Below are 15,564 nucleotides of genomic sequence, written 5' to 3'. Positions count from 1 at the left end.
TGCGCAAAACGTACAATGGACACTGCAAAAAAAAAAAAAAAATCAGACGATGAAAGTGAAATTTGCATTATCTACATTTGAAGAAGATTGAAAAAAAAGTTTAACAACCAAAACAAATGGGGGAGAATTTTTTTTTTATCCAAATTATGAATTTTAGCTTTAATGAATCAAACTCTCTGTTTTTCTTCACCAATCAAACTTTGTATCACAGAAGGTTATGGTGGAATGGTAAGTATCTCTCCATCCTTAGCGAAAGATTTTGTGTCGAACCCAAAGAATGAAGTCATCTTTCGTGGAAGCATTTATTCCCAAGTGGAATTTCCTTGTGCACATCCGGATTAGTCGTCTTTGGTGAAGTTCAGTTTACCTCCCAAAGTGGGACTTTTCGGCATGGATTCGGATTTGTCGAGCCCCAACAAGAGGTATCGGACACCAAGTCGGAAACTAAAAAAATGTCGGACCCCTTATTTTTATGGCTTAATCACATAGTATCCAGACAATAAGACTCGCGCATCCAATTCGTTCAGATTCACATCATGTAATGTTCATTAAAGGATAATCACTCCTTATCAGAAAATTCTCCATTTACAAAGCTCGAACTCAAAATGTAGAATCCTTTTTTAATCATCTAATATCCAAGATATGAGGATTAGCCGATCTAGTTGTTTCAGATTCACACCACGTAGAGTTCATTAAAAGAAGAATTATTCTCCGTCGTGAGTTTTTTCATTCTAGAGCTCAAACTCGAGACTTTCACCTAAGAGCAGCGAGATCTTTTTTGAAATATGACTGAGCATGCTCAAGTTGTTGCTCCTAAAATAGAAGTATCCAGCAATGGCTGGAAACAAGCTGGAATGTTATAAAAAAAGACTCTTAAGATTCTTTTATGTTGAATTTACTATGCAATTTTGTCAGTTTAATGTATGATTTATACAGCTTTCAAAAGGGTATCAAATGTGTTGTTCAGCAACATGGCAAATGCACTTTTGAGGATCACTACATGACTACTAACATGATAATATCCTCTGTTATTAAAAAGCTCACCTACCAATTCCTCCAATCAGCAACACTACAAAGCTGTAACATAGATTTACACTTATTTGATTTGTCCAGCTCAAAAGATTTTGAGGATTTGATATACAACAAGTGCTTATGGAAAAAAAGAAAATAATCTTTACATTCCATAGCCACTTTTTGTTGGATGATTTTGACAAATATTCACTTTGAGATAGGGTGGTCATTGATCAGTTCGGCTTTTAAAAAATTGATTGGATTTTTCAATTTTTGAAAACAGAACTCTTTTTTTAAGATTTCGGTGGGTAATTAAAAATATAATTAGCAATTGCCAAGTAATTGAAAGATAGCCACATTGACATATGATATTAAAACCGCGGTAATTGATCCGATCTTTTTACTGAGATGTCCTTGTGAAAATTATGGACCATTTTGTCTTCTAAAATATGTAATTTGCCCATTCTTGATCACAAGAAGTTGTTGAGAGTGAGAGATTCCTGTAACGAGCGTTTTTCCCTTTAGTAGGACCTATATGACGTGAATTTGAATTGATTGAATTAGAGAGTGTGAAATATTGAATGTTAAAGCAAAAAGAAAAAAAGTCCTAGCTCAAGTGGCCCCACTATAAAGTATTTTAAAAAAGGTTTAATTAGAAAGCAAACTAGGGCCACATAAATGGAAGACTTTGGTTATGGAAAATCTCACAATTGCATTAAATTGGAAATGATGTGTTACTTCCATCATTCCATGCTTGTCAAAAATGTCTCATGATTTATCCATTACTGGAAAAGACGTGAGAACAGAGCTCCATCTCTTGATGCTTCATGGATTCTGGAAATATTTGGGTTGCCACTCTCTGTTTCTTAAAAAAAAAAGAATTATACATAGAAAGGAATAGAATGGAAAATAAAGAGATTACAAGGTGAAGAATCAAAACGTCCATCAATAAAATGAAAGTTCAAGTAGTTAACTAGTTGTGCGACCATAATTGTCCGGGCCACTCTCTTTTCAATATTGATATAGTATTGTTTTTTTAATGACAAGTTTTTAGAGAATATATATCATGGAATAACATGGGAATAGGGTCATCAATGTCAATATTTATAGGAGTGTTTTAATTTTATCTACCTCCTTGTATTTTTTATTTTTTTTTGAGTAAAAGGTAACTCTACCTCCTTGTATTATTCCCCCATTAAAAAGGTTATTAAAAATATATGAACTTTACTTTTTTCTGTTTTACCTAGTCACTTTCTTTTATTTTTTTCCTTTTTCTCTTCTGATAGATATTCTACTTGACTTTCTCAACTTATAGGTCTCATTTGTCATGCATGGATTATAGAACTACCTAGTTAATTCTTGGATCACTTAAGCATATAGACATAATAAAGCCAGCTGCCAGAGATAATCATTTAAAATTTTCTAATACTTTATAAAGCTACAGCCACATATTTGACAAAAATATAGGAAGATAACCATTTTGTAAGAAATAAAGTTACTGAAAACTGATGACTCCATAAACTGTACTTGATAATAGGCAGTTTCAATTGATCACAAGAATGTACACACAGAGGAAGGCAGTTGATGCACATGCACCCACGATTCACTATATATCCAGGGGCAAAGCTAGGTACCAGTAAAGGTTTGGTTGAATCCCCTTCGTCAGAAAATTATACTACTATACAAATAGGACAAAAATGCTTTTTTTTTTTTTTTGCTATATATAATCTATTGAGTCGCTTACATAAGGGAAGATTAGTGTAGCCGTAAAGGGTTTCAAAAGTTGTTTTATGTCACGAGTTCAAATTCTATTTTTCTTGCATCCCCCTGCACAAACTTTTGGTTTCGCCACTGTATATATGCAGTAATATCTCATATGTGAGCAACTGTTATGAGTAGTATCAGACTCCCACTTTGTATTTGACTCCTAAAGTTAAATTGTTGGATTTGATGCAAGCACCCAAGAGTGATTATGCCTAAAAACCAGACTGTGAGCCCAAGACATCCTATCCATTCAAGATACGGGTTTCAGTTTACTCCCACTCATAACCTATGTTGCCCGTGCTCTCCAAAAATGCAAGAAAAGTGTCGGATCCTCCAAAAGTTTTTAAAGATCCAATATGAGTGCGGCAACATTTTTAGAGAGTCCAAGCAACATATCTCACAACTACCAACAAACAAGGAGCACCAGAATATTCATTCACAATATAAATTATGACATCTAGTGCCACTATTTGCCTTATAATATCCGAACTTAGATGGGAAATTCCAGAGATGAAGAAATGATAATGAAGTAAATAAAACTAAATAACCAAAGAGTTGAGCACCAAGTCCGTATGTACATATAAAACACTGAAATCATTTTACAGTAAGGTTCAATAACATTTGAACTGAATTCCCAAAAAAAAAAAACTACAAAAGCTAGGATTAAGCATCTTTGAAGAAGTCTTCACTTGAATTACCTAAAAGATATCCTTGAAAGCTACTAAGAAGAAAATAATGGAAACAAACTCTCAGTATACTGATAAGCGCTGACATGATTAAAGCGTAGAGTATCACCTACTTCACCAGGCAACTCGCGGACTACTTTAGCAGTTTTACGCACCAAGTTGTAGGCGACCACCTTCCCGGGAATAGTAAGCAGTAGGACTGAATCTTCTTCCTTCTCTCCTCGAATCACAGACAAAATGGAAAACACGTATTGTATGCCAAATGATGTCTGCTGAACCATATCAGGAAATGATGAAATTAACCGAGCAAGATGAACGCGGTACTTTACTGACCATTTCCAGGTATCTTTATCTAATTCGAGCACATTGAATTTCTTGGCATATAGGCTCTGAACCTGAATAAGATGCAAATGGCCACCCCATTCCCCAAAATACCTAATCTTTTGGCTACAGTATCCCTGAGGTCTTGGTGGCATACTTATCATTGCAACTTTCTCTGAATTAACATCAAAGTAAACGGAGGAATATTCACCTATCCAGTGAATTGCACCATTCCAAAATACTCCACTCTCAAAGTTCATAAAAGAGGGTACGGAGGAACGACAACAGGAACTCCATGACTCACTCTCTAGCACATACACACTCACATCGATATCAGAAAACCAGCTACCCAGACGAGTAACACACAAAACTTTGTAATAAGGTGGCTTTGAAGGATCAGATATCAGGTTATAATAGACAAATTTAGCATCATACTTCTTATAGGGGGACTGCAACACACGGGCCTCTTTCTTTGCGGGATTGTAAACAATACCAATTTTGATAATACCGACGTCAGTTTTCGCGGTGAATACGTACATTAACAGGCCATTGCAAGATTGCATAACCTTGGCTTGCGTAATCTCATATGTATCTCTTATATTTGGAGCCATTTGGTCAAGGAATTGAATAGGAGGGAGGCTAGTTACATTATCAGCGAATGCAAGGGATTCAATCTTTTGGGGTTTGGTTAGACAATTGTAAAAGTAAATCCCGGAAGGGGAGAGAGCATTAGAAAATGCAAGAGTACGGCAGTGACTAAGCCTAAATTGCATACTCGTAATGACTGAGAACCAAAGCTTGCATACTATACTGAACCTGATGAGAGATCTTGCAGGCAATCGAAGTAGAATTTCAGATAAAAGGTCAGCATTTCCAGCGATGACATCCACCGCTGTAGTAATAGCAAGTCGTTTATGCATGTGGCTCTCCTCCATCATCAATCAGTTTCAAACTAGAACAGACATGATCGATACAAGCATGACAAAAAATTAGCAAATATGATAAGCTATTCTAGACAGAAAAAGACTTGAATTAAGCATTTACTTGCAAGCTAAAGCATTAGTTTATATGGTACTATGTCCAGCCTTGTACAAGTACCATAGTTTATATGGTACTGACGTACTGTTGTACTAAACCAAACATTACAAATTACACCAAACACCCCCTTTATTGCAACTAAATAAAAGACTGTATTTTTACAACAAAAAAACCATCCTTTTTTCACCCTTTAGCCTTTGATGAATCCAATAAGGTAAAACTGGATAAACCAAGAAAGATTAGCACTATATTATTACAAGCACAGAAAAAGGAATTGAATAAATGAACACACTACTCCTACCCTTTGAACAAAGGAAAACAGCAAAGCTACTCCCTCCGTCCATTTTTACTTGTTCTCTATGCTAAAAATAGATGTACATTTTTACTTGTCTAGTTTTGAAAATCAAGAGATAATTTACTATTTCATACATGTTTTGCCCTTATTATAAATTATTGAGCTGGAAACTACAATTGTTAGTAGATACGCAACTTTTAAAGTAGTTTGATTGATTGCAATCATTAGACCAGACCTTACCCCTACCTTGTGACGGTAAAAAAGTTGTTTCCGATAGACCCTCGTCTCAAGGAGAGTTTAGCATACACCCGTTATTGCAAATAATAAAAGATATCCTTTTTCCTTACCCTTTTAGCAGTTGATGAATAAAAAACGGGATACTTTCAAAAATATACAACATTTGAAAATATTTACACCAAGTAGCCCAATAAACAACATTATACAGTACCCCACTTTGTGGGATTTCACTGGATATGTTGTTGTTGTTATTATACAATATTATACCTGGGAAAAACATTATACACAATGTATCAACCTTGTATAAAGTGTATAAAATGTTTTTATACACAAATATGGGCTAAATCAGGTGTTTATACACAGTATCTGCTACGTGGCGTGAATATTTTCAAAAAAGACATAGAGCTGCAAAATTGGATAAATACACAAAGATTTAACACTATAATGTTATACAGACAAGAAAAAGAATTGAATAAATGAATAAATTATACTTACCCTTAAGCAAGAACGGCCAAAAAAAAATAAAAAATCAACCCATTAATTACAACAAGAATTTAAGTTTCCTGCTTGTAAAGAGTTTATATGCCTTTTTCGAATTAAGGGAAATGAATGGGGAAATGGGAAACCTACCAGAGAAGAAAATCAAAATAATGTAGGGGTTTATTATTACTTTGGAATAAAATTTCTTGATTTGAGTTTAATGATGGAAAGAAAAAAAAAGCGCGAGATTAATGTTAAATTTACCGCAAATGTGAAATATTTCACTTTCGCGGTCAAAATTCAAACATAGGATAAAAACGATTTTTTGTTGTTGATAACCAATTTTAAAACAGAAATTACACTACAACAAATAAAATAAAATATTTTTTATTATTCATGTAAATTACCAACTTTGATAAACTATATGTTGTTATTTTAATTATCGTAAATTTAAACTTCATTAACTTTTATATACGTATGTGTAACTTGAATTTGAATTATTATATCATCATTTACCACTATATATATATATATATATATATATATATATATGCGCGCGCGTGTGATATTCACCCCAATTTAAGCATACCTTAACTAATTTCATGATGTACATGCTATCTCCCACTGTATATGATAAATATATTTTTAGGCATAATACATAAATAGGCCCTCAAACTTGGTTTCATTTTTAAGTATGCCCTCCAACTTTGGGTGTGCACAAGTAGGCCACCTCAACTTGTAAAAAGTTGAACACAGACACAAATGCTAACGTGGCATTGACGTGGCACATATTTTTGGAGGTGTCTAAATGGTCATTTTGTAAGTTAAAGTGTTCAATTGACAAAGTGGAGAAAAGTTGCTACTTATGCACATCCAAAGTTGGAGGACATATTTAAAAAATGAGATCAAGTTTGAGAGCCTATTTATGTATTATGCCTATATTTTTTTAATGTAGTTTTAGCTTGGCCCCTAATGGGGAATCTAGAATAAACGGAATGAGAAAAAAATAGAAAATTATGAATGTAACATTTTCATCTTTTGAGATAAAACGTAATACATTCATCATTTCTTTTCTTTTCTTTTTTGAAATATCAAACTTATGAATGTAACACTCTATATTTCTTAGTAATTTGATAATGCATGGGTACTTCTATCCTTGCGACTAGCTTCTCAAGTGGGCAGCTTGATAGGCGACTATCTTTAATATTGATAATATGCCTACCAATAACAGGTCGGAATGGTGGGGAAGGAGACCCATCCCTACTTCAATGGAAAGGGGAGAATCGTCGTTTCACAACCGATCCTCTACAACTGTCTTCGCCCAACATAATCATGAACCATGACAAAGAACTGCATAGATAGGAGGACGTGCACTAATTGGAGTAGTCAATCGCTCAATCTAACCCTAACTATGTGCCTATGACTTGAAAATTTTGGTCAAATAAATTTTAGATAACTTTTTACTGTATTTTAAAGCTATAAATTTGTATCCAAACCAGTTGTCATTAGTTTAATCTCAATAATATAACACCTCTAGCCCTAACTATGTGCCTATGACTTGGAAATTTTGGTCAAATAAATTTTAGAGAACTTTTTACTGCATTCTAAAGCTATAAATTTGCATCCAAGCCAGTTGTCATAAGTTTAATCTCAATAATATAACACCACATAATTGGATAAGCACATGACTAGCCCTCAATGTCTTTAACTTGCATCGAGCGAACCATCAATTCCATATACGACTCACTACAACCAATTTATGCAACATGCCAAATGCAATATCATTATACGCGAATAAGATAAGTTTTGGCTCTTCGGCCTCCTCATATAAAAGAGATAATGTTTCCTTCATGGCTGGCATAAAGAGTACCCAACAACAACCCAATGTGATCCCACAAGTGAGGTCTGGAGAGAGTAGAGTGTACGCAGACCTTACCCCTACCTTGAGAAGGTAGAGAGGCTGTTTCCGAAAGACTTTAGGCTCAAAGAAAGGTGCAGACATAATGAGTACCCAATAACAATGAAATAAATGCACGGGACGCAATACGGTTGTGCAAAAGAATCAAGTAAACTACGCCTCAACTTAATTTGCACAGTGGCGCTCACCAAAAGTATGAATGGAGGAAATAAACTCTAGCTCCGATAAGCTGCAATTTAAGTCATGAATACAAGTTTGTACTCAGCAAATATTATAGACTTATCCCTTCAATGGTAGAGCAAGCCTTGACGAAAGCATGCATAATGTATGACAATGGTTAAACATTTATCCTTGCATATCAAAACATCGCTTATAACAACATATATACCTTTATAGATGAAAGCCATCTATTTGAAATCACATTTATATGTACAGATCAAAACATTGTTTCTAACAGCATATATATAGCTCCTTTTGGCCATATATATATTACATGGAAATACCTGAAATTTGTGAAAATAGCTAGAAGAGCTCCTCACATCCACCTATTAATTTTCCAGAATATGGTGCATCGATGCATCATAAGTGTAACCACACACTTCATAAATACTGCTTCCTCTTAATACCAAATAGCCAACGAGAAGCTCGAGAGCACCAGATAGTCATTTACGAAATAAATTGCGACATCAAGTGAGGTAGGAAGATGATCATCTAATAGAACCAGCTATTGGCTGGAAAATATCAAAGAACTGAAATCACTGACATGATAATGTGAAAGTGAATAAAACTAAATAACCAAAGAGTCGGACACAAAATCAGGATGTCCAGATAAAACACTGAAACGATTTTTCAGTAAAGGTTCAATAACATTTGTATTGAATCCCCAAAAGAACTAGAAGAGCTAGGATATGATATTTACTTTTCAAATAAGTCTTGACTTGAAGTACCTAAGCGATAACCTTTTCCAGAAGAATGCCGAGAAGTCCTTGCAAGCCGCTGATAAGAGCACTATTTTTTGATAATACCCCACTCTCCAACCGGAAACAAACTTTCGGTATACTGATAAGCGCTGATATGCTTAAAGCGTAAAGTGTCAACTACTTCACCAGGCAACTCGCGGACTACTTTAGTAGTTTTACGCACTAAGTTGTAGGAGACCACCTTCCCGGGAATAGTTAGCAAAAGGACTGAATCTTCTTCGTTCTCCCCTCGAATCACAGACAAAATGGAAAATGCATATCGTGATGATGTCTGCCGAACCATCTCTGGAAATGCTGAAATTAACCGAGCAAGATGAACACGATACTTCACTGACCACTTCCAGGTATCTTTATCTAATTCAAGCACATTGAATTTCTTGGCGTATAGGCTCTGAACCTGAATAAGATGCAAATGGCCACCCCATTCCCCAAAATACCTAATCTTTTGGCTACAATATCCGTGAGGTCTTGGTGGCATACTTATCATTGCAACTTCCTCTGAATTAACATCAAAGTAAACGGAGGAATATTCACCTATCCAGTGAATTGCACCATTCCAAAATACTCCACTCTCAAAGTTCATAAAAGAGGGTACAGAGGAACGACAACAGGAACGCCATGACTTGCTCTCTGGCACATACACACTCACATCGATATCAGAAAACCAACTACCCAGACGAGTAACACACACAACTTTGTAATAAGGTGGCTCTGAAGGATCAAATATCAGATTATAATAGACAAGTTTATCATCATACTTCTTATAGGGGGACCGCAACACACGGGCCTCTTTCTTTGCGGGATTGTAAACAATACCAATTTTGATAGTAATTCTATCAGTTCTCGCGGTGAATACGCACATTAATAGGCCATTGCAAGATTGCGTAACCTTGGCTTGCGTAATCTCGTATGTATCTCTTATATTTGGAGCCATGTGGTCAAGGAATTGAATAGGAGGGAGGCTAGTTACATTATCAGTGATTGGAAGGGATTCAATCTTTTGGGGTTTGGTTAGACAATTGTAAAAGTAAATCCCGGAAGGGGGGAGAGCGTTAGAAAAGGCAAGAGTACGACAATGACGTAGCCTAAATTGCATACTGGTAATGATTGAGCGCCAAAGCTTGCATACTATACTGAACCTGATGAGAGATCTTGCAGGCAAACAAAGCAGAATTTCATATAAAAGGTCCGCATTTCCAGCGATAACATCCACCGCTGCAGTAATAGCAAGTTTTTTATGCATGTGGCTCGCATCTATTGTCAGTCTAGGAATAAGTTTCAAACTTGAACAGACCTGATCAATATAAGCATGACAATAAATTAGCAACTACAATAAGCTATTCAAGAATGAAAAAGACCAATTACTAGGACAAACCAAAACAAGCCAAATGCAAAATTGACTTTACTACTACGGGAAGAATCAATAAGAAATGACTAAAGATTATTGATCGACTACAACAACAATATACCCAGTGTAATCCCACAAGTGGGGTCCGGGGAGGGTATAGTGTATGCCTACCTTACCCCTACCTTGGGAGGTAGAGAGGTTGTTTACTATAGACCCTCGGCTCAAGGAAAAAGAAAGCATTTCAAAATGCAGTAACTTATTTCTGTCAGATGCTAGCAATCATAACATTCTTTTCTTCAGCAAAAGGGGAAACATGACCTCATTCACTAATGGACAATAAATTACTTTTCATATACAAGTATCCCAAATTTACTCGCTTTAGCCAACATTTGCAAAATTATTGTCAATAGACATTTTCCTTGGAGCAACAGTAAAGTTATCTCACAAGTTCGAGTCGAGGAATCGATAATTGATGCTTGTGTCAAGGTAGGCTACATCGCACCCCATCCCCTGACCGTGCGTGAACTATATGATGCTTCGTGCATGCACCGCGTAGCCCTTTATTGTCAATCTTTAAAATAAAAAAATATCAGAAGACCCTATGATCACTACTCTGTCCTGACTACAAGTACCATACGTTGCATACTATTATACTAAACCAACAACAACAACATACCCAGTTAAATCCCACAAAGTGGGGTCTGGGGAGGGCAGAGCGTACGCAGAAGGAGATAGAGAGGTTGTTTCCGGTAGACCTTTGACATAAGGACAAGCAGTTCAAAGCAGTACAGAAAGAAAATAACGAAAGCGAATAAGCCATGATAAAAGGAGCAGTAGCTAACACAAATAAATAAGATAATTGAAGTACAAGAAACAAACAAGAAACTATAAGAGCAATACTACGAGTACTGGTATTGCTCTTGTAATTTCTAGAACTACTGTTATACTAAACCAAGCATTAAAAATCATAACAAACACACCTTTTATTGCAACAAAAACACATCATTTTTCTCACCCTTTTAGCCTTTGATGAATCAAATAGGGGAAATTTCGACAAACCAAGAAAGATTTAGCACTATAATGCAGGAAAAAGAATTGAATAAATGAACACACTACACATACCCCTAATAAAGAAAAACAGAAAAGCTAAAATTTAGCACAAACCCAATATTACAAATAATAAAAGAATGATTTTTTTTTCTTACCATTTTAACCATTTGATGAATCAATTAAGGCAAAATTGGATAAACCCAAAAAGATTTAACAATCTAATGTTACACGAACAGTGAAAATAATTGAATAAAATCAACACACTACACCTACCCAATAAAGAATAACAGAAAAACTAATATTTAGCACACACCCTTTATTGCAGATAATAAAAAGACATCTTTTTTACATACCCTTTTAGCAGTTGATGAATCAATAAGGGTAACATTGGACAAACCAAGAAAGATTTAATACTATAAAGTTATAAAGACAAAAAAAAGGAATGGAATAAATGAACAAATTACTCCTACCGTTTGAATAAAGAAAAACAAAAAAAGCTACTCCCTCCCTCCTAATTCATGTGATATAATTTGACTGGGTACGGAGTTTAAGAAATAAAGAAAAAATTTTGAATTTTATGATCTAAATTAAGTCAAAGATAATTGTGCGGTTATAAATCATCTCGTTAAGCGTAAAAAGTAAAGTTCAAACTTAAATTGTTGTCAAATAAGAAAAGATTAAAAAAAAAAGTATATCACATAAATTGGAAATTGGGATAAAAGTAATAATATTTAGCACACACCCTTATTGCAAACAATAAAAGACATCTTTTTTACATACCCTTTTTACTGTGGATGAATCAAATAAGGGAATATTGGATAAACCAAGAAAGATTTAACACTATAAAGTTATACAGACAAGAAAAGAACTGAATAAATGAACAAATTACACTTACCCTTTGAGAAAAAATTCAGAATCCCAGCAACTGAAGCAAGAACTGAAAAATAAAAATGAAAATAATTTAGGGGTTTGTTTTGACTTTCAATTAAGATTTGTTGATTTGGATTTAATGAAAAAAGCGCCAAAATAGTGTTAAAGTAATTAATAGGCAAAGTTGAAAATCTTCACTTTTCGCAGGCCAAAATGCAAATATAAAAGGTCCGGTTTGTGTTAAAATCCCACACATTTTTCAGGATAAATATGTAATTTTGTGGGATATTTTTAAAAATATAGAGCTTTTAAAAATAGGCTTAATGCATACGCGGCCCCATACACTTGCCTTTTTTATTATTATTTTAGCAGTTCAACTAAGTGTTTTTCCTATTGAATCCCTAAACTTGTTTCAAGTGTGTCTATCAAATTTCTTAAATTTGATTTTTTTTTTTAGAAGCAGAAATTAAATTGGGAAATGAAGGTAGAGTAATATTTTAGACATATGGTAAGCTATTCGTTAGGTCATGGATATGTCGGTTTCTGTTGGTTCTACTCTTCCACTGTCAACTTAATTAATAGCTACTCTCTTTTTTCCCCTCTCAATTGTTGCTAATCTTAGCTAAAAAATAACATAATTAAATTAAAATATATATTAGCATGTTGCTACATTGAATATGAAATACTATGTAAGTAGGATTATGTTTGATAGGCACGCTTGAGGACAAGTTCAAGGGTTCAATAGGAACAACACTTAGTTGAAGTGCCAAAATAGAAAAAAGGGCCAAGTTTAGAGGGCCGTATATGCATTAAGCCTTAAAAATATTTACGACACGTAACCAAATATATAATATTATGCAGCATCATACTTGGAGGGAAAAGCATTATACATATATAATAGTGGATGTTTAACAGGATTTGAACCCTAATGCTTGGCGGAATTATTTATAACACACTCAACCTTTACTATTACCTCATGGTCATATTTTTTGTGTATTTTATTGGCATTTTTGTGGTGAGCTGGACAGGAGCGTGAGGATACGCACAAGGGACGCGTAAGGTGCATATTAAACTCGGCTGACCCTTTTATTTTTTGGGCTACCTGGCCCTCCCAATGGCTATTTTTTTTAATCCCCTCAATTTATCCATTATTGACCCATTTCAATACCACATTACTCGATTGGAACTCCATTGAAGATTAAGAAATTGAAACCCTAACTTCAAATTAAGGGATGGATTCAAGAGGTAAGTTACAAACTTAAGTAAATGTCTCTATCTTCTTTCATTTTTTTTCTTATATCTAGTAGGTTAGGGTTTCTAATTTCCCCCAAATTTTTGTATACATTAAGTTATGAAAGAGGTAAAATCTAGTGTCTTCCGTGCAAAATGTGCCAAAATCCAAATCCCAAACTCGACAATTTGACTACAATGTGCAAAAACTACGCAGATGTTGTGAAGATTTGAAAGGGAGTCGGTTCGTTTTTTGGAGTCTTTTTCGTCTAAGTGTTAAAGAATGGGAAGAAAATAAGAAATGGGCAGATATTATAATAGTAAGGGTGTTTTAGTTTTTTCTCAGGCGCGTGGGGTGCACCTGACTTTAAAAAACTAGGGGTGACATTTTAATGGCTAATAAAATACACAAAAAATATGACCAGGGAGGGTATAGGCCACCCGTAAAGGTTGAATGTGTTATAAATAATCCCGCCAAACGTTAGGGTGCACTGTAGCTATTTTCCTTATAATAGTGTATAAAAGGGGTTTATACATAAATATAGACTAAATCGAGTATTTATACACAAAGTGTGAGCTACGTCGAATAAATATTTTCAAAACCAGACATAGAAGTAATTTTCTCATTTTTTATTGCTAATGATCTATTTTAAAATAAGAAATACACTACAACAAACAGGGATAAATTTTATAAATGGTCATATTATTATGATTTTTGTTTTCCACCAAAGTCACTTAACTATGTTTTCTAACACAAAAACCATAAAACTTTGTCCTTGCTATCACATATGCCGGAAATAACTTCTAAAATGCGTTTTTCATCCCACAAAACTACTAAAAGTTTAACATGAATCTCTTATCTTAACTTCCATGAACAAACAATCGATCCCATATAATTCATTATAAGTTATAACCAATCTAGCAATTACCCTGTAATGATGCATGTTAATTTCTAATTAATATATCTAGCAATTAGCCTGTAATGATACATATTAAGTTCTAATTAATAAATTTTCCTTGTAATTAACAAAAAAATAATCTAGCAACCTGCCAAATGCAATACATTTTTTTTTTTTATGATGATGCCGTCTGAATAACTTGTGTGCACCTTGACTAGTAATGAATAACCCTGCCACCAAAGCTTGGACATAGAGGAAGAAATCATCTAATATATTTTTCAACTCCGCTGAATTTGAACGTGAGACCTCATGATTCTTCACACTTCATTAACCACCGAATCACCCCTTTGGGTGCAATTGCAATACCATTATACACAAAGTACATAAGTCTTGGCTCTTCGGCCAAGACCTATGGCATAATGAGTAGCCATGACATGCAAAGGTGCCGTTTGGCCATAAATACCAAAACATATTTCACTTTTTTTTGGAATTTTGGAGTTGGAGTTGGAGTTGTGTTTAGCCATAGTTTTTGAAATTATAGTTTTTGGTGAAATGTAGTTGTAAAAGAGTGAAAAAAGTGATTTTTTTTTGAAAAATAAGTTTTTTGAGTTTTTGGTATTCCGGAATTATTCGGAATTTTCATGGCCAAACGCTAATTCCGGAAAAAAGTGAATAATTTTTATGGCCAAACGGCAAAGTATGTCGATGAAGCTTCTATGACAAGACAAACTAAAATAATGCTTCCTCCGGATCAAAAAGAGTGTACACGTAGTTATTAGCACATCCCTTAAGAAAATATTAACTTCTAAAAAGAAAAAAAAAAGTAATTTGACTAAACTGTTCCTAATTAAATAGGTATTGAAATTTGATCACAAACTGTTCCTAATTAATAGGGGCAAATTTGAAAAAATAAGATTAATTCTTTCTTAATTTAATAAATGGACACTCTTTTTGACCCAAAAAAAAAAAAACTAAGTGGATACTCTTTTTTCTCCGGAGGGAGTAGCATCAGATGCAGTCAGACTGTGCAAGAGAATCAAGTAAATTGCGCACCATATTCTTTGCTCAATTTAAGAGTAAATGGTAATCCTAGCCCCTTTTTACTGAGGCATTGTACATAGATAGGCACCTTAACTTGGTCTCAACTGGCAAGTAAACACCCAACTTTGAGAATGCACATTTAGACACCTCAATTTGTTTTAAGTTGGTCCCGTAAACACGCGCGAAATGTCGTGTAGGATGCATGTAACTAACATGAAATGCAATGTAGGATGAGTGTGTTTATGGAGCCAACTTAAACCAAATTGAGGTGTCTAAATGTGAATTCTCAAAGTTGGGTGTTTACTTGCCAGTTGAGGCCAAGTTAAGGGGTCTATCTATGTGTTATGCCTAAAAACTACCTACATAAACTTGGGACCCAATCAGCAGAAGAAGCCA

General features: G+C 34.5%; 2 protein-coding genes across 7 annotated transcripts; both read right to left on the bottom strand.

The window, feature by feature from the left end:
- Nucleotides 1–3,496: 3,496 nt before the first annotated feature.
- Nucleotides 3,497–4,717, bottom strand: LOC132642121 (F-box protein At5g07610-like). The gene has a single exon (XM_060359390.1). It carries the CDS (start codon nucleotides 4,715–4,717, stop codon nucleotides 3,497–3,499), a length of 1,221 nt encoding a protein of 406 aa, XP_060215373.1.
- Nucleotides 4,718–8,074: 3,357 nt separating this feature from the next.
- Nucleotides 8,075–12,240, bottom strand: LOC132640091 (F-box protein At5g07610-like). 6 transcript variants are annotated; one of them, XR_009582159.1, is made up of 3 exons: nucleotides 10,755–11,231; nucleotides 8,670–10,024; nucleotides 8,075–8,481 (listed from the first exon to the last, which is right to left on the bottom strand). XR_009582159.1 is itself a non-coding variant. In XM_060356525.1 (3 exons), exon 3 carries the CDS (start codon nucleotides 9,971–9,973, stop codon nucleotides 8,759–8,761), a length of 1,215 nt encoding a protein of 404 aa, XP_060212508.1. In that variant the 5' UTR covers nucleotides 9,974–10,024; nucleotides 12,024–12,065; nucleotides 12,197–12,240; the 3' UTR covers nucleotides 8,075–8,758. The 6 variants fall into 6 exon arrangements, 4 of the variants coding, with proteins under 4 accessions (XP_060212508.1, XP_060212506.1, XP_060212507.1 ...); XR_009582160.1 differs by having other exon boundaries at nucleotides 8,698–10,024; XM_060356525.1 differs by lacking the exon at nucleotides 10,755–11,231 and adding exons at nucleotides 12,024–12,065; nucleotides 12,197–12,240 and having other exon boundaries at nucleotides 8,075–10,024.
- Nucleotides 12,241–15,564: the final 3,324 nt, after the last annotated feature.

Source organism: Lycium barbarum, chromosome 5 (assembly GCF_019175385.1).
Source record: "Lycium barbarum isolate Lr01 chromosome 5, ASM1917538v2, whole genome shotgun sequence".
NCBI classification, from domain to species: domain Eukaryota; kingdom Viridiplantae; phylum Streptophyta; class Magnoliopsida; order Solanales; family Solanaceae; genus Lycium; species Lycium barbarum.
The sequence above is the reverse complement of the archived record's forward strand: the minus strand, read 5'-3'. Positions and strand labels throughout refer to the sequence as shown.

Excerpts from the sequence above, each read along its gene's own strand:
- LOC132642121 (XM_060359390.1), bottom strand. The coding sequence starts at position 4,717 with ATGGAGGAGAGCCACATGCATAAACGACTTGCTATTACTACAGCGGTG.